Below are 20,533 nucleotides of genomic sequence, written 5' to 3'. Positions count from 1 at the left end.
TGGGAAGTGGCGGTGCGGTCCCCTACGGCACTGCGTAGGATCCTACGGTCTTGGCGTGCATCCGTGCGTCGCTGCGGTCCGGTCCCAGGTCGACGGGCACGTGCACCTTCCGCCGACCACTGGCGACAACATCGATGTACTGTGGAGACCTCACGCCCCACGTGTTGAGCAATTCGGCGGTACGTCCACCCGGCCTCCCGCATGCCCACTATACGCCCTCGCTCAAAGTCTGTCAACTGCACATACGGTTCACGTCCACGCTGTCGCGGCATGCTACCAGTGTTAAAGACTGCGATGGAGCTCCGTATGCCACGGCAAACTGGCTGACACTGACGGCGGCAGTGCACAAATGCTGCGCAGCTAGCGCCATTCGACGGCCAACACCGCGGTTCCTGGTGTGTCCGCTGTGCCGTGCGTGTGATCATTGCTTGTACAGCCCTCTCGCAGTGTCCGGAGCAAGTATGGTGGGTCTGACACACCGGTGTCAATGTGTTCTTTTTTCCATTTCCAGGAGTGTAAAAGACAAAGAACGAAATATGTGTGATGCTGTTAAAGCGCTCTCTCTCTCTCTCTCTCTGGCTAATAGAGTACTATCTTTTATATAAGTATTTTTAAGTCCTTTACTGACTCACAGTGGTAAGTCCTCTTCTGACTAGTAGAAAAATTATGACACTACTGCTATAAACTTGTAAAAATGAATGAGAATGTGATAAGATCAAAACTTAAACAATAGCATGCACAATCAATGTCAAAAATTGCTTCCCGTTACGAGCATGAGGTACAATACTGGAGATAATTATAAAGAGAATGTTAAGTGAAGTGTTGTGGTGCTTGGCCACAATAATGAATGAAAGGCAAACATTCTGATTAAGGTGTTACTTCGACCAAAAGTTTAGGTTACCTTTTGTAGTGAGAGGGGCGGGTGAGGGGGTTGGGGGTGGGGTGGGGGGATATGGAGATGATGTAGGTGGCTGCATGGAGGCAGTAGGTACATGCTGACAGCTAGGGGCTGCTGTGGGATAGCAACGCTAACTGAAAGGTACATTACATGCTCCACATATTACACATCTCACTGATCTGGAGTGATATACAAGTATACAAAGTAGCATTTTATTCCATACCGAGGCCCCATGGAGTGTTAGCTGTATGCCGCTGCCTTCCAGCCATTTGCGCAATATATTGTTGTTGTTGTTCAGAAGAAAAGTTCATGCAGGGCTGTTGTATATTAGTTGATGTGCATCAGAATTAAGAATATGCAAACTTTACAAGCTGTAATTAAAATTGGTTATGTGTCTGCCCACATGGTTTCTGGACACTGGAATACTGCTCTCCCAGTAAGAACATCACAGAGAAGTTGGCACAGTTGTGGACGATGATGATGAATCACAGTGGTTGATCTCATTGGAATAATGACACAGTGGAAAGATAAGCTTTGTTGTAGTGTATTGCTAAATAACTGGTGACGATTGATCTTGTTTGTAGGTTCTACTAAAATTAATATGCGTAAATCTTGCAGGCACAAAAATTTAAAAATACATGGACATACCATTTTAATAATGTATAATTAAGTATATATACATATTGAGTGTCAATAATATAATCAACAGAAATTTATAAAATAGGACACTGCATTATATTAGTTTTTTTGTTATGCCTCATGTGCTATCAGGCATACGGTTAGGTAAATAACTAGTGGTAGAGGATATAATGGCTCAAAGCCAGTAACTCTATATCATTTCCTCAAATGAACATAGGTTTTAAAACATGACATTTATTTACCTAGTCTTTTCAAAGAACGTAGTGAATGTATATGTGTGTGTGTGTGTGTGTGTGTGTGTGTGTGTGTGTGTGTGTGTGTGTGTGTGTGTGTGTGTATAAAGAAATAATTTGTGTCTTCTCATATAGCAGGGAAACACTCATTACTTTAGTAATGAGTGTAATAAGAACCTCATGATAAATGTTAGTTCGAGTAATTTATTCATTAATATTTAGGACCCCGCAACACCTGAAAGGCTGGGCAAGCGAGGTTGATCAGAAAAATTAGCGGCTGTCGCTCCGGGATTTTACCACACAGTATGTACAGGTTAGAAAGTGTTAAAATATATTTACTGTTTCTTAAGTTGGTGAGTTTAATGTGTGTTTCTACCTTTGTTATTTTATTTCAGCTGTGTTGTACAGAGATATTTGTTTTCTTACATTTCAAGCAGAGATTGAGAGAGCTGCAATATGTTGATAGCAGCATCTTCATTGCTGCTGTTGGAGATGACATGTTGACCACTACTGCAACCCAAGTAACAGCCAGCAGTGAGAAGAAGATATTATTGATAACTGTTGTCCCCCTCTGGATCTCATTATAAAATTGATAAAATAATTGTATTTTAATAAAATGAATGATCAAATTAATTCAAAACGTACGTGTTACGATATAGTAAACTGTTTGCTTTCTGTCATCTTTCAGTCAGTATCTCCTATATAACACGTGTGTATGACACTAATAAAACTTTTATGAAGTGGAATTTATTTCTCTGCCTACCCAGTTAAGAAATATAAAGTGATTCTTTAATGTGTGGGTAACATTTTAACTGAGTTTACCTGCTGAGTGATATGGATTTTTCCCGTGTCAGAATGAAATTCATTTTCCCTATGGTGTGTTTATTGAAGACTAAGGGTGGAGCCTGATAGCATTTAAATTTAAATAATCTGCAAAAATAAACAGCATCTTTGACTTTTATTGGCAAAATCAGTAATTTCACAACGAAAAAAGAAAGCAAAACTTCACCTATTGATGAGCAAATCTGCTAATTAGCTACAAATTGAAACTGGTTGATTTCAGTTCAGGATTTAGGTGTTGGTTACACGTTGGTAGGAGGAAATCTGAGCACAGCCAGGATGATTAATTGAAAAAAGCACTATTTGAATTTTAAACACCAGAAACTTGGCTGTAATACCACACCAGCCAACTTCCTTCAGTTTTATTTTAGCCCAACCTATGTTGTTGCTTCAACTTCTTTGCTTGAGATGTCTTTCTGCCATTAAACTAGCCCAATGAATTCAGAGTTGTTCTTGGTCAGTTCTGAGTGAAATTGTGCATGAGACAGACTGTATCACAGAGAAGCATCAGTTACTTGTGTTTGTACATGCACTGGCTAAAATGCCACACAGCTACATTCATGAAGAATATGCAGATATGGCTACACGTTTATGGGTACTGTGATGGTAATGTTACTGCTGCTTTCTAAGAATATTGTCAGTGCTCTCCAACACATCATCAAATTCCTAATTGTGGAGTGTTTTAAGAGTTTCCAGCACACTGTGTGAAACTTATTCCCATTTTTCTTCTGAATGTGTAGTACAATAACTTGTGCAGAAACAGTTACACATTGTTGAAATGATGCAGTGGAGTTCTACTGCCAGCTCACATTGACTTTCTGCACATATCAATGTCCTATGAACATGTCTATCATTAACATTACTTGTGGGTGGAGAACTTTTACCCATTTTACATGCAACACATCCACAAACTCCACATGAGCTACAATGTCACATGGAAAGATTTCTGTAAACCGTTAAATGACTATCATAATTTTCTTCCATTAATACTATTCACTGATGAAGCCATGTCTGTATGGAATGGAATCAACGACACATGTAATGATCATTGATGATTGCAGGAAAACCTACAGGCTACAGTGGAAACCAATTCCAAGTTGTTCTTTCAATCAATGTTTGGTGCTGCATGACCAGTAACATGTTGGTAGGTCCATTCATTTTATAAGACCAAATCACAGAACACAATTACTCGCACTCTGTGGAAAATTAATTTGTTGAACACCTTGAGGATATTCCTTTGGCCACATGAGGCACAATGTACTTCAATATAACGACGTGACTATGCATTTTACGAGATGTGTAAGGGAACATCTCAACCGCACTTACCCTAATTGTTGGATCGGTTGAGGTAGTACAACTTACTGCCCACAAAGGCTGTCAGACCTTACGGTATTAGATTTTTGTTTATGGGGCTGGATGAAATCTCAGGTGAACAAATGATAGGTGACACGTGAGATGAACTGCTTCATCACATCATGGATGCTCTGGTCCTAATTAGGAAGACACACTGAGACAAGCAACCCAACATGTTCCCAAGGAGGGCACAAATGCATTGAAGTTGATGATGGGATATTCATTGTGAACTGTACCACAGTTGTAACGTGACATGTACAATAATGCTTAGAGATGAATGTGTTTTAAGATATGTATTTTTCAATTGGATAAACAAAAAACCTACTTACCAAGCAACAGCAGGAGAAAACATGTGTACAGGTTAAAGAAATGTGCTTTCAAAGACAGTGTCTTCTTCTTCTTCTTCTTCTTCTTCTGGCAGAGGGGTAGAACAGGAAGGAAGAGGGACGAAGGGAAAGGACTTGCAAGGTGTAGGAAATGGGAGAGTTCAGAGAAGTTGCCCAGAACACCGTGTCAAGAGAGACTTATTGGAAGGAATAAGAAGGAAAGATTGGTTGTTAGAGACTTCACTGCTTGAGATTTGAAAACCTGAGAGCTTAAAGATGAAAGACAGGGTAATAAGAAAGATGGGTTACTGATTAAACATCACATAAGAGTTAATAAGAGCTGAAAGCTAAGTGCATTTATATTTGGCAAGGAGGAGGGACAGACAGGTCAGAAAATAAAATAAAAGATGTAGAAAACTAAAAGGGAATGAAGACAGTAATAGTTACTAGAAAGACATGCTGCAATCAAGGAAATTAAAGAAAATAATTAATGTACATTAAGGCCAAGTGTATGGCGACAACCAAGGATATCTTGTAACACTAGTTCACACCTGCAGATTTCTGAGAAACTGGTGCCTGGGGGAAGGATCCAGATGGCATGTGTGGTGGAACAGGTTCCAAGGCCATGATAGTCAGATGGAGAACATGCTCTGCAATGGGATATTGTGTGTTGCCAGTATACACCTTCTGCCTGTGCACATTCATCCTAACTGATAACTTGGTGGTAGTCACACCAATGCAGAATGCAGAACACTGTTTACATACCAGCTGGTACATGGTGTATCATTCCACAGGTGGCTCTCTCTTTGATAATACATCTTTTGCCAGTTACAGGGCTCAGGGGAATAAGTGCATAAGGATGATAGGGTCTAAGCAGTATATTGCAGAGATGGGGGAGGAGGGGGTAGGGGGAGGGGGAACTATTCTAGGTTTAGTGGAAAAAATGTCTGACATAATGGACCTCATTTCAGGGCATGAGTTTAGGAAGTCTTAATCTTGTCAAAGCAGCTGATTAATACATTTGAGGCCAGGACATGCTGAGTGATGAGAGGAGTGCTCATAAGTTGTTTTTGGAGGGATCATCAGTACCAGAACTGAATATGATGGAGAAGGAAATCTGCTTTTGAATGAGGCTGGAGGGGTAATTAAGTCCAGTGAAGATGAGGTAAGAATGGTGGTGTATCACCGTAAAGTGTTTGCATCTGAACACCCATGTCCGCCTCAAATGCCATGGCTGTATGGGAGGGAATGTTTGACATGGAAAGAAAGGCAACTATCAAAATTTGAGTACTGTCTGTTACCAGAATGAGATTTTCACTCTGCAGCGGAGTGTGCGCTGATATGAAACTTCCTGGCAGATTAAAACTGTGTGCAGGAGCGAGACTCGAACTCGGGACCTTTGCCTTTCGCAGGCAAGTGCTCTACGTAGGAGAAGAGGTACTGGCAGAAGTAAAGCTGTGAAGATGGGGCGTGAGTCGTGCTTGGGTAGCTCAGTTGGTAGAGCACTTGCCCGCGAAAGGCAAAGGTCCCGAGTTTGAGTCTCGGTCTGGCACACAGTTTTAATCTGCCAGGAAGTTTTATTGTCTGTTAGTAGGTTTACATGTACTAAATAGTACAGAACATAAACAATAGTGTACATTAAATGTGTTCTATCTTGGAAATCATTCAGAACATGACATTTGCCCAAATAAAGCTTTTTGCTTCAAATTATCGTTCCTGTTATAGCCCTAAATATAGAATATCGCTCGTGACAACCCGTATACCATATTTACTCGAATCTAAGCCGCACTTCTTTTCCGGTTTTTGTAATCCAAAAAACCGCCTGCAGCTTAGAATTGAGCACAAAGTAAGCGGAAGTTCTGAAAAATAATGAAGAAGAAGAAGAAGAAGAAGAAGAAGAAGAAGAAAAAAAGGGTAGAAGACGAGCTCTTTCCTCTGCCCCAAGTTTTGACCATTGTATTTTCCTACATTATCCAAAGTAGTAAATAGAAATTCCGTATCATTCATCTTCGAATGTAGCAGTCTTTCAAATTTTTGTAGCAACAAAAATAAATTTCTTTACAAAAAACAGCAACAATGCACAAGGCTTTAAGGATTACTGCACGAGTTGATATGCTGGGGCCCATTAAGATTTCACATAGTGGCACCGATTGCTTCATGGAATTTTGTGAAGTGCTTGTTGGTGTTAGTGAACCATAATGAAGCACTTTCATTATAGTGCCAAATTCAAGAGCGGAGTTATTTCTTTTGCGGAACAAAGTTCTAATTGTGCTGCAGGTCTGCGATACAGGATTGATGAGAGCAGCATCAGGCGATGGCAACTGCAGAGAGACAAATTATTTGAATGTTCAGGTAGCCGGAAAGCATTTAGTGGGCCAAAGTGTGGCCAATATCATGCACTTGAAGTGATTTTAAATGAATTTGTTAAGGAACAGTGTCAGAAATTTCTGCCTAAGAATGCCGAAATTTTAAAAATTAAGGCACATGAAATTACTAGAGAGCAAAAAAATCGAAAATTTTAAGGCTAGTCGCAGCTGGATTGATCTGTTTATGAAGCACTGGGGTTTTTCACTTCGGAAGTGAACTTCAGTTGCACAGAAGCTGCCGAAAAATTATGAAGAAAAACTTGTGGAATTTGAGTGCTTCATAATTAGGTGGCCCACGGAAAAGCAATACCTTCTTGGTCAGATAGGAAATGCTGACAATACTCCTGTATTTTGACATGCCATATAATTATACAGTTGAAGCCAAAGGTAAGAAAGACATAAGGGTTCTCACATCACTGGGTGAAAAACAGCGGATGTCCGTCATGCTTGCTTGCACAGCAGATGGACATAAATGACCCATATTCTTAGTTTTCAAGCGAAAGACTTTACTGGAATCGGAAGGATTTCCAAAAACTGTAATTGTACGAGCAAATGAAACTGGTTGGTTTTCGGAGGACATGGTGCCGGAATAGATTAGGCGTGTGTGGAATCGTCGTCCTGGCGCAATGCTTGGTTTATGCAGTCTGTTGGTATTAGTTGCGTGCGCAGGCCGTACAACACCTGCAGTAAAACGAAAATTACAGGAAATCAGACTTGGCAGTAATTCCAGGAGGGATGACATCAATTCTGCAACAACTTGACATCTGTTTGAATAAACCATTTAAGGACAAGCTTAAACGCACGTACACAGACTGGCTTTCGAAAAGCAACAGACAACTGACACCAACAGGATGTGTAAAATGTGCAAGTTTGTCGCAAGTGTGCCAATGGATTTATGATGCATGGAAGAATATTCCAAATCAGACTGCGCAACAAGCATTTAAAAAATGTTCGATATCCGGTGTTCCAGATGGTATGGAGGACAATGCTCTGTATGAAGAAATTAGTAACAAAGAATTGAGTGATCGTGATTCAGAAGCATGAAATATTTTAAACATTTCATATAAGATGTATCACAAACCTAGTAAAATATTGTTTTAAATTTCAGCATTTAATTTCTAAGTTACTTTCATTTTTATTTTATAAGTATTGCTACTCTGCATTGCCCAGGATAGAAAAGCGTGGAGAGCTGCATAAAACCAGTCCACGCACTGAAAACAACAACAACAACAACAACAACAACACACACCGCATTTGAAGTCATCACTAAAAATGTACTACGAAAATCCGACTGGCAAGACTGTTTGGGACAAATCAACGATCTGAATTTTTTCCTACCTGTGACAAGAGATGATTGCTAATAGGAACTTTTATCAATCATGAATCACATGCAGTATTCTCTTCACCCTAAGAATAATATGAATTTAAACATTATGCCATGTATTCTTACATGTTTGCTGCTATCTCAATTACTTCCAGTCTGTCTAATAAACTACGAAATTAGAGTGAGACAACAGCAAACGCACAAGAATATACATATCATGTCATGTTTATATTTGTATTATTCTTATGCTGAATAGTGATACAGTCAGAAATGAAGAATGGCAGCTGACTAGATTTTTAAATCTAAGATGACTAATTTCTGTGCAGAACGTAACATACTAAAGAGGCGTCTCCAAAGATTTTCAAACGGAGAAAAATTTTCGCTAAACTTTCATTCAGAACATCATCTATCATAAACAGTCTATTATTTGGTTCTTGTTGATCATTATCAAAGAAAGCAGCTGTGTAAGTAACAACAAATAGCAGTCTCTTGTCATTGTTTCGCTAACGAGACAATTCCTCCCCCCCCTCCCTCTCTCTCTCCCCCCCCCCCCACCCCCTCCCTCTACATCTACATCCATACTCCACAAGCCACCTGACAATGTGTGGCGGAGGGTACCTTGAGTACCCTCCCTCTCCCTCCTCCCATTCCGCTACCCACCACTCCTCTGCTCTTCTCTTTCCCTCCCACTCTTATCTCCCTCTCCCGCTCTTTTCCCCCTCTTGTATCTTGTACATGCTCTTACCCCTCAGAACACCCTTTGTCTCATTTTGTTATAGAGCTAAGTCATCTGCCTTTCCTGCTCCTACCTCACACCATCCCACTACTCCCTCTATGCTTCATGCACCCTTTCCTATTCCCTCCCCACATCCCTCAACCCAGACAACTGCTTTTAATAATTAGTAAACAATAATAAGTAATAAGTGTTGCTACAACTGTGGTAGTGTGTGGTTGGGAAACTGTGTGTAAATTTTTGTACTTTCTGTTCAAGGAAGATCTAGAGTTTGATTGCAAGTGAATATTATGGTCTGTTATAGCTGTCCATGCACCAAACATCAGTCTGTTACAGGTGGGAGGCTGCCTTTCTCTTATTTTATTAATTTTAAAGTAAAATACTTTGAGAAACAATAAAATGATTTGTACTAAAAATGCTTATCTTTCCTTGTTTTATTAAAAACGTTAAAGGGCATCTTACATGCAAACACTGAACAACTTATTTAGTTCCTGATATTTTTGAAACTGCCAAAACAATAAATTACGTGTCTACCTTGAGCCATAAAAAGGTTACTGACCTCCCACTTTCAAACAAGTAAACCAGTCATGTGCATATTCACACGTTTGTGTATGCAGGAGTGTGAGTACCTACGCATTTGCATGTGATGAGAGAGAGAGAGAGAGAGAGAGAGAGAGAGAGAGAGAGAGAGAGAGAAATAATGTAGCAAGGCACTGTTCCCAAAATTAATGGGTGAAGATAGTTTACAAAACGTAGCCAGGTGCAAGTAGGACTTGTACACTGAGGGTTCCCTACAAGTTTAATAATATATATAGACATCAGGAAGGTCTACTATTTTTGCCTGTTTTGAAACTAATATTGGGAAGATATTGGTGAAGATTTCTGAGAGTGTTTTAATTTCAAGTTTGATGTTGGATAACAAATACAAAAATAATTTTTTAAATGCTGTACAATTACAAATTAACAGTTTTTGGGCTGTTCCTTTACTTGTACTGTGAAACTCTGCTTCTTGCCAAATTTCATGATTCTAATCAATGGAAAGTACTCCTAAAGGTTCTGATGAGTTTGTTTCTGAGAGTATCAAATATATGACATAAATGGCCGTATCTTTTTCTTGCATTAACTTAGAAGCTTAAATTTTATTCATCACCAAGGGCCTAAAAACCTTAGTATGTGACAAATTTCAACCTGAGATGTCTACCCAGTCCTGAGAAAAAGGGCTTTTAACAGACAGACAGACAGACAGACAGGACAATGAAGTGATCCTATAATGGTTCCATTTTTACTGAGTGAGATATGGACCCCTAAAAAATGGTAGAAGTGATGCTATGTGTAACATTCGAATTAAAATTTAAGAACTGCTGGGAGCAGATGCTTCAGGTATAAGGGCACTTCAAAAGTCACTTTTACTACATAATCAAGGAAATGGGAGCACACTTGCACTGTGCAGTGGCACTTGACTCAGCAGAAATATCCACCTACTTGTCAACTCCCACAACTGTCCATCACAGAGCAAATCCTTAAGAGGTATGGAAGAACCTCAGATATTTAAACCTCAGATATTTAAACCTCAGATATTTAAACCTCAGATATTCAAACCTCATATAATGTTTTAGTAAGACAGTACTTGAATATTTTTTTATTTCTATCCTGAATGAGTAGCAATTTTCAAAAGTTGACTCCACTATCACTGAGAAGCAGAAATGCTTTCAGTGTCAAGTACTTAATAAAGCTCTTGCTTTGAAAGGAGAGTGTCAAATACATTGGAAGTAAGCATCTCTCACATGCTAGTGTAATTATGTGACAAGAATTGTGTACCACTCACTTTCAATAAAGAGAAAATGAGCTTATAAAGGCAGAATAACAATATCTCTGTTTTAAAAGTGAGTCTCTTACAATTTTTGTTACATGTTAATTAGAAGAGTAGGCATATTCATCATTTAATGATTTTCTGTTGGTACCTAAATTTTTACAATTTTTCAATATCATTCCGTTGAGTCAATACTGAACTAAGTTACTACACACCAGTTTAAAAATGTTAGTTTTGCTATTACTCAAATACTATTTTCAATTTAGAAGACCACTGATACATGTACTAATATAAGATCAACACAATACATCAGCTCCATTAAACTTCCTCAATTTAAAAGCCAAGGAAACCTTAAAGCATTTTCATAAAAATATGACAAATTTCTTGTATTGATTTATGCACAAAATTGAACAACAGAACCCCCAAAGTAGAAATTTAAGTAAGAATCACTCTTTCTGATATGTCAAGAATCCAATATACTGAGAACTTCTACAGTTCACATCTGATACATCATCAGCAGTGACATCACTCAGATGATTAATCAAAAAGTAAATATACTGATACTACTGGAAGTTCTGCCACTTCTGTTCACACTAACTGGCACAGCCACAAGAACTATCAGCTACTATGCTCTACCTGCAATATATGGCAGCCCCACAGCAGTCAGATGGCGATCGCCATATTACCTCGACGTACAGAATACTGAATGCTTACACTTACTTTTCCAGATTTGTGAGTAAATAGATAAACTTGAAGGCAACAGCTGTGAGCCCACCACATTCAATCAATGTCAGCTCTCGCAGTTGAGGACACCCTGTTGAGATGGCTATCACTGTATCATCCCCTAGATCAGAGATTTGCGACAAATGAAGATATTCAAGTTTTGACAGGCTTCCGCTCCTGAAACACAAATAATTATTTGCATCTTTTGTGCAAAGGTTCTTAAAGGATAGTGTGAATCACTTCACCAGTAAGAGCATACTGTCCACCACTGCTGAGAAGAATACAGGCAGCAGGAATATGGCAAAAGGTTGACTGCATAGTTCTACACTCACCTGTTTAATTAATACTGTGTAACTGGCTTATTTTCACACAAGTGACCTAAATATATTAAACTGTCTCGCCCTTTTAGTGTACTGATACTTGTGAAATAATAACGCTCAAATTTTTCATTTGCCTGGCTGTATTATCAGTAATTGCTTGATAAACAGTGTATTAATTATGGTACTGTTCATGCAACTACTGAAATGAACTTCCTCTTGTCACAAAACACACATCATATCATTCACTTAAAACACATGACAGAGAGGTGGATATCATATCTGTTTCTTGTTTACAATGAGGATTTGAAGTTTGCATGCACATTTCCTAAGTATGTTCATCTTTGGCTCCAATTCTGTAGTTAAAAATGTGCAAAAAACCCAGGTTAGGGGTAAAATTTGAGTGAAATGTGCAAATAGGCAACATATCACTCTCTCGGTGAGACACAGAACGTCTCCACTTATAATTTTTAAGTTGGAAATGGTGTGTAATACATAGTATCACTTTCGTGCAGTGTTGTGTTGCACAAGCACCTACCAAAATGATGAGTGACAACTGCCAACATAAAAAAATTTAGTGAAGTAATGAATCGGCATAGTCTATTGTTCAGAAGTTTGTTTTCTTCATGTGTAGTAGCTAGGGTGGGTGGACATGGTGTACCTGCAAGCCGGAACAATGAGAGCAATCTTACTACATTTACGATACCTGCCGTTTCCGTCATTTATTCCATGTTGTCACATCCTAGCTTACAGATATGAAGAGAGTCATGGAAGAACAACAGCCATGACAATCCCAAGAGAAAAACTGCTATCTGTATACTAATTCGGTACCTGTTAACTAAGACAAACCATTTTGAACATAGTCCATAGTATTTGTGACATTCTGAATAAAACTTTTTTACACATGGTCACTGTAATTGAGAGTACTTATACGACACAATGTTCCTGCATCATATTTATTTCGAGAATCTGGATATTAGGTTTTCTCTTATCTTTCACCAATGACTACAGCAGTTTGAGAAATGAGGTGCGATGAGAAATGAGGTGCGACTAAAAGATATTGGCAAGTGTGAAGAAATGACAAGGTGAGCAAGTGAATAATAGGAAACTGTAGCTCCCAAACTTTGCATCCCCACTCGATATCACAATAATCAGTACAGAACATCACACGTGGGAGTCGTGACAGGACCCAGAACAAATGCTGTCGGGGATGAATAAAACTGATGAAGATTATTAATAATAACCAGAAATTTAAACAGTTAAAGAATATTGGTAAGTTTTGGACAAAGATTTATGCAAGTTGACAGCTGTTGTCCTTAGCAACGGAGGTCAACAACTAAGATTATGATGCAGTGCAAAAGCAGTTTGTAGCACTGCAACTTAAGAATTTTGAAGTTATCTGAGTCTGATGAATAACTATTAAACCCTCTGACTACAATTACAACAAAGAAGAAACTGATCTTTGAGTAGTAAGATCTCTTGGAAGGCTTCAATTGCACCATCAGTCCCACAACAAGTTTACAGCAGCCTTGTGAATCACAGTCGCAGCTTATCAACCAACAGTAGTGGCAGCATCAGCTACATATAATCCAAACATCACATCAATCCAGCTTCCCGTTGGCACCTCAACATGGCAAGCACGCAAGGCCATTTGGTGAGCATTATAAAATCCAATTCGATTAGTTTCGAATTCTTTTCGATGGTGGAGTTTGTGTTGTGAAGTAAAAACAGCTAGTGAATTCACAACCAGAGGTTTTGAATGTGCCACAGTGCTTTGGCCGGCTTTGTAACAGTATTAATGTACGTTTAATTACATACATATTATTACAGATATTATATGCCACTGGTGACAAGAAGTATGGATATGGAGGTGCCACAATAGTTTAGAACTTTTAGTGTGTTAGTAAGTGCTGATATATAGAAGTTAACTGCTAGTATAAATAACAGTAAATAAGAATTAAAAAGTGAAATAAGAACATCAAATGCCATGCTCAAGCCAACTGCTGCCACTGTGGTGCCAAATAATACCACACACTAGTGGCACATCAAGTCCCATCAGAAAAACAAGAGACTCGCAATAAAACATCGCAACTGCAAATGACACTTTCCGTCTTAGTAAGCAGTTACTTCAGTTTGTAATGAAGTCAAAGAGCAATTAGAAAATTTGAATAACGACTTAAAAACAATTACAAGAATTAACTGAGCAGGGGTCTAACATAGTTCACAAACAAACCTTAGGCTGATATGTAAGATTAAGGGTGTTGGACTAAAGCAATCATTTAGGGATGGCTACTATTTCAGGCTCTACTTTTGCTAGCTTGGAAGAGCATGTAGTTGATTTAATACATCATAAAATACAAGGAAAGATTGAGTCATCTGTTGGTATGCCTCATTCTAAGACAGAAACAGGGGTAGTGGGGAATGAATTACTGAAACTAAGTATAAATAAAGTAACTAAGGAGTTCAATAAGTAAAAATTGGACATATATAAAGATATGGGTAAAATTACTGAGCACCCAAAGAAAGAAGTTTGTGGTAATATTGCCACATAGAAGAAGGTGTAATTAGATGAATGATGAACACACTAACTTCACTTAACGAAGGCTTATTCAGCACTTGCACATACAAGAGTGCACAGCGAACTGCCTCCGACCAGAACACATACAGTATATATACAGCTACAGAACATTCCAGTACAACGATTCTTGAGATTTATGGATACTTCTAGAATGTACTCAAACTGAATATAGAAATTAAAATTGTACAATCCAGGTGAGTTTTGAACTCATGACCCTCCATGCAATAGTTTAGTATCATAATCACTACACCATGGAGCTACTCAGCTTCTTCTGTGACACTGATCCCTCCTTAACAAAACAGCATCTCTGTGTTATGTCCTCCTAGTCCGGGAACGAGTCATAGGTCCTGCATAGTCCAACATCTGATGACTGATTCTCGTCCTGGTGGTGATCTTCTTAGAACTCTTTTTTGCTACACTCTTCTTCACCTTTCCGCTTGTTGCCTGGAGCTTTGAATTTACTCCGGGTTGCAGGATCCTTATAGGGCTTCATTTGAAGAATGTGGACTATATCTCTGATCTTTCATCTTCTTGTGTGGGGGTCGAAATCTTCAACTTCATAAGTAACATAAGACAACTGTCTTACAACCTTATAAGGTCCAAAGTAGCACCTGAGGAGCTTCTCCGACAGACCAACCTTCTGAACAGGAGTGAAGATCCAGATGAGGTCACCAGGCTGGTAGACAACAACAGGGCAGTGGCTTGCGTCATACCTTTGGTGATCGTTTTCTTGCACCTGCAGTGTGCAGAGTCGAGCTAACTGCCAAGCTTCCTCAGCTCTGGTTAACACCCGGCCAATGTAGTCATCGTCCACATCATCAGGATGCAATGAAAACACAGTGTAAATCATTGAAGTCGCCTCACGCCCATGCACCAGGAAAAAGAGTGAAATACTGAGGTGTCTAGTTTGGCGGTGTTGTAGCACCACTGACTCTATAGAAGGCCCTGGCGCTACGTCATCAGTCGTTAGTGACGTCACAATGCCTAGGCATGCCACATGGCGTATGAGCGTGAGTGGTGGTTGTGCAGTGCCGTTACTTATTGTGTTTTCTCGACGACAGCAGTTATAGTGAGAGTTTTCACCATGGTGTACAAGTGTTGTGTTCCTCGCTGTAACAGGAATTATCCACATGGACCTAAGGTCTCATGTGTTTTCGTTTCCTAACGACAAAAACCTTCATCGCAAGTGGATTGCCGCCATTCGCAGGGATGCATTTTCACCAACCAAATATTCCAAAGTAAGTAAATCTGATAGTGTTCCATGTTTTCAGTTTTTTATAGTTCTTTATTCTTTATTTATACTTTTTGAAGACCTGTACGATATTGTACCCAGGCACCACTACTGGTTTTGTGTTGTCAGTCTTACGTAGTAAATGAATTTTGACCGGTCAGTTCAGCAATTAGTATTCACACTTGAATAGACGAAATCGTATTTTCTACATTATGTTTTATTTACTCGAAGGCACGATTTATTTGACCTTCATGTAGGTATAGACTGCTTTTCAGAGTATAGGTCATACAGTTAGCTGTGTTGTGCCAAGTCAGATTTTCGCAAAGATTTCCATTGAAAATAATAGTACGATGTGTAGATTCAAAGTTATGAGCTCTAATGCAATCAAATTAGTGTTCAATTTCAGTCATTATTTTCGAAATTATTTTCAGGTATGTGAACTACATTTTCCAAAAGAGGACGTTCTGAAACAAACAGAGTGCCTTGATCAGAAAACTGGACGGAGAATAGTGGCTCCACTCTACACACCGCGACTTAAGAGGTCAATCTGTGCAATCAATTTTTCCCAACCGTCCTCAATACCTGACAGTGATTCAGAATAAACGAGAAGGCCCAGAAGCAAGAAGAACAAGATTGGACAACAGCGCTTGTGTCTGCTGCAATATCTGAATCCTTGTGTACCTATAAAATGTTTGAGGAAAGGAGATGATTCACAACATTTAGCAAATTTTTGGGCTGTTTGGAATGGGAAACATCTAGTGAATGTTGGACTGTGGTGAAGAAAAAGGAATGTGTATTATTTGTTTTTATTGCCACTTCAAATTTTGTGCCATTTTTACCAGTGTCCACTTGTATAACTTGTGATTTAGAGATAAATGCTTTTGAAGAACAAACAGCCTTAAAAACTGTAGGGAGAGTCACATTCTCCCAAAAAAGATTCAGGATATTGGTCAAGTGAATGATATTTTGGAACTACTTCTGTCCGTAAGTACCAATGTTCAAAGCACACAGGACAACATTAATATAATCTGTGATGTGTTGCAAAACATTAGTGAAGTTACAGAAGAAAAGGAGAGAAATATAGAATTTCTAATGGAACAAGTTAGACTTTTGACTGTAGCCCAAAAACGGTTGAGGTATTCTCCTGAATTTACAGTTTTCTGTCCCATATTATTTTCAATTTCCCCACATGCTTATAGGTTTATGAGAAAGTCTCATTACATGTTTGTGCCACATCCTCATACACTTCAAAAGATATGTTTAAAGTTTGGTGCAAGCCCTCAGAAGGAACAGGTGGAAGATAACTTTCTTGCTTATGTTTAACAGAAGTTTAGTTATTTAAAGACAGAGGACCATGTTGTCTCATTAATAATAGATGAGATGCACATCAAACGATACTTGGACTATAAGGGAGGCAATATTCTAGGGACTGCATTCAATGGTGCCACTGCAGCTAGCTCTGCATATGTTTTTATGATCCAGAGCCTTTTGCTTTCATTTAAAGAAGTTGCACATATTCTGCCTGTAAACTCTCTTCAGGCATGTGATCTTTTTACGCATGTTAAAAATGTTATAACAGGCTTGCACAGTATTGGTTTTAAAGCGATATGTGTTGTGACTGATAATTCCATAAACAGAAAAGTATGGCATATTTCTCCAACATTACCAAAAAAAGAGTGTGGTTTATCCCCATCCTTCAGACTGTTGTTCACCATTATTTTTTATCACTGATAGTGTGCATGTGTTGAAATGCATTCGGAACAATTGCATCAAACAGAACAATGCCCAGCAGGTCCTCACATATCCAAATTTTGAAAAAATGGACAAAACTTTGAGATTAAAAGTTGCTTCATTTTCTACTCTGAAGAAACTCCATGCCTTGAAAAGTAAAACAATCATTAAGTACTCCTATGGCTTGTGTATGAAATCTCTGTGTCCATCAAATTTTGAAAGGCAGAATGTAAAATATGCTTTAAATGTTTTCAATCCATTTGTTGTACAGGGGCTTCTCACTTTAGGCGAGAAATACAACTTGTATGAATATCAGAGTACTGCAGATTTTATTAGTTTAATTGAAAATTGGTGGTCAGTGGGGAATGTACAAACAAAATACAAAGGTGAACATTTGAAAAATTCACTTAAGCATCCACTGACTGACAGGAAACGAGGATTGGCTAAATGTTTGGGACCAGATGGGGTTAAAGTATAACTGCCTTACACGAGACACCCACAGGACACTATCAAACGCCTAATTGAAATGGCCAAGTACTGTATTAATGAACTTGGCTTCAAGTACTTTTCACCAGGTAAAATACAGACAGATGCTCTTGAGGTAAGGTCTGGCAATTACAGAACATATGTAGGTTTGCAATACTCAGTATCGTAAAGACAAGTCTTCGAAACTGAATATAAGGTAAGACTTCAACACCTTCTTCCATTGCAATCCAGTTTCTTTGGGAATGTAACTGTTTCTCTTGCAAATACTGATGAAAAAATCTCCCTACATTTCCAGTTGATCTGGAAACCACTACTGGATCATCTACATCAACTGTTAGTGACAATTCGTATTGAATGAATACCTACAGATGTAAAGGAGGTTGAGAAACTGCTTCCTCTTCTTACATATTTATCTGGATACTGTACGTGGTTCGTTGGTTGGTTGTTTGAGGTTCAAGGGACCAAACAGCAAGGTCATCAGTCCCTTGTTTCAAATATGGTCCATTCCGCTAATGGGACATCTCAGGAAAGTCAGAACAATAAAAGGGAAAAAGCTAAAAACGTAAAAGGGCAGGCATGTTGTCAATGGTAAAAACAAAATGAGGGAAGTCAGCAAGAGAATGAACCCAACGCTATGCTGAAGCAGCATAGGCAAGACCACCTGTGACTTAAAAGATGCAACCGCTAGAATGTAGAAGCACATATGGGAAAAGGAGACTAACCAATCCTTAAAAAAGGGTAAAAACAGAGTAAAAGGGGAAGAAAAGAGGAGCTCGGTCAGGGAGGTGAATTGGGAATCTCCGAACACGGCTTACAGTGGGAGACACCCAAACACTCACCGCCCTGCCCCAACACCAGAGAGAGATTAAAAACCTTAAAACTGAGAATAAAAACCACTTTCCCGGAGGAAACCGAGAACCAGAGAGACCATCCGGGAATCGTCAGCCAACATCAAAGGTAAAATGTGGGGGAGTCTGTACTTAGCACGCAGAGCCAAAAGAAGGGGGCATTCAACCAAAATGTGGGCTACTGACTGGAAGGCTCCACAACCACAAAGTGGGGGTGGCTCATCACGCAAAAGAAAACCATGGGTCAGCCTGGTATGGCCAATGCGGAGACGGCACAGTGTGGTCGAGTCCTTTCGGGAGAGGCGAAAGGAAGAATGCCATGGGCCTGGTATCACCTTCATCGCACGAAGTTTATTAGACAGGGGAGTAGCCTCCCAAGAATTGGCCAATGACTGTGCGAAGTGGGATTTGATGTGAAGCCGTAAATCTGCTGCAGGAGGGGTTAAAGAAAACGGGGGTTAGTGACTGCTCCCCCAGACAAACAATCAGCGAGCTCATTACCCGGGATACCCACATGGCCAGGGACCTAAAGGAAGTCAATGGAACAAGCAGCACGGTGAATATCAGCGAGATGGTCATGGATGGCAGAGACCAAGGGGTGGCGCGAAAAACACCGGTCAATAGCAAGAAGGCCACTCATCGAGTCCGTACATAACAAAATGCGGTTGTGTTGGGACTGTTTAATAAAGGTAATGGCCTGGGAAATTGAAATCAATTCCGCAGTAAACACCCCACATGTAGGTGGCAGCAGATGATTTTCTGTTCCAACAGAGGACGTGAAGGCATACCCCACATGATCAGCAGATTTAGAGCCATCAGTGTAAAAAACAACAGCATCCCGAAACTCCCGTAAAATTTGGTGGAAAAAGGAACGGAACACCACCGGGGGGATGGAATCTTTCGGACCTCGGCGGAGATCCATCCGAAGTCGAGGCCGAGGAACTAACCAAGGGGGGGGTGGAGGGGAGGGAGCGAGGAAGACAGGACAAAGAAGGAAGCTGAAAATCACGGCAAAGAGACGCAAGGTGGAGCCCAACCGGTAAACCCACCCGTGGGCGGGAGTCGGGTGGGCGACTTCCATGGTCTGGGAACAGGAAAGAATAGGAAGGATGAGTGGGAGAGGAATGGATAGCGAGTGCATAAGACACCAGAAGCTGGGACCGCCAAACGGAAGGAGGGGGGGGGGGGGGGGGGGGGATCCCAGCTTCAACCAGGAGACTATCAACAGGGCTAGTAGGAAAGGCACCAGTGGCCAAACGGATACCACGATGGTGGACTGGATCCAGCACATGCAGTGTGGAAGGAGCAGCTGAACCATAAACTTGACAACCATAGTCCAAGCGAGACAGAACTAGAGCACGATAAAGACTGAGGAGGAGGGAACGGTCCGCACCCCAAGAGGAGTGGGCAAGGAAGCGAAGGACATTGAGTTTACGGAAACATCCTACCTTCAGGAGTCTGATATGGGGCAGCCAAGTGAGCTTGTTGTCAAAAAGAAGACCCAGGAAACGAAACTGTGGGACCACAGGCAATCATTGTGCATCGAGATAGAGCTCTGGATCAGGGTGGATCGGAGTATGGTGACAGAAGTGGACTACCCGCGATTTTGAAGGAGAGAATTGAAACCCGTGTGAGAATGTCCACGCAGAGGCATGCCGTATAGCTCCCTGGAGCTGCCGTTCTGCAGATGCCATCGAGGAGGAACTAACCCAAATGCAGAAATCGTCCACATACAGGGCAGGGGTGACGAAGGACTCAAGACAGAACCCTGTGGGATGCCCGTCTCCTGGGTCCATGGAGAACTAAAAACAGTACCAACTCGAACTCTGAATGACCGATGGAACAGGAACTGGCGGATAAAAATCGGGAGTGGGCCCCGAAGACCCCACTGATGAAGGGTAAGTAAGATGTGATGGCGCCAGGCCATGTCATAGGCCTTGTGAAGGTCAAAAAACACTGCAACCAAATGGCGGCGCTGGGAAAAAGCCTGCCGAACTGCGGATTCCAAGCAAAGTAAATGATCGATTGGAGACCGTCCCTCTCGAAAGCCACACTGGTAAGGGGACAATAGATCCTGAGATTCGAGGACCCAATTGA

General features: G+C 40.3%; 1 protein-coding gene across 1 annotated transcript in view; it reads right to left on the bottom strand.

The window, feature by feature from the left end:
* LOC124623199 overlaps positions 1-20,533 on the bottom strand; it is a 184,211-nt gene that overhangs the window by 94,192 nt on the left and 69,486 nt on the right. Inside the window, exon 3 of the mRNA XM_047149010.1 lies at positions 11,243-11,422. Within this exon, the coding sequence (XP_047004966.1) occupies positions 11,243-11,422 (180 nt within the window). The remainder of the gene's footprint in view (positions 1-11,242; positions 11,423-20,533) is intronic.

The sequence above is a fragment of the Schistocerca americana genome, chromosome 7 (genome assembly GCF_021461395.2).
Source record: "Schistocerca americana isolate TAMUIC-IGC-003095 chromosome 7, iqSchAmer2.1, whole genome shotgun sequence".
Lineage (NCBI taxonomy): Eukaryota > Metazoa > Arthropoda > Insecta > Orthoptera > Acrididae > Schistocerca > Schistocerca americana.
The sequence above is the reverse complement of the archived record's forward strand: the minus strand, read 5'-3'. Positions and strand labels throughout refer to the sequence as shown.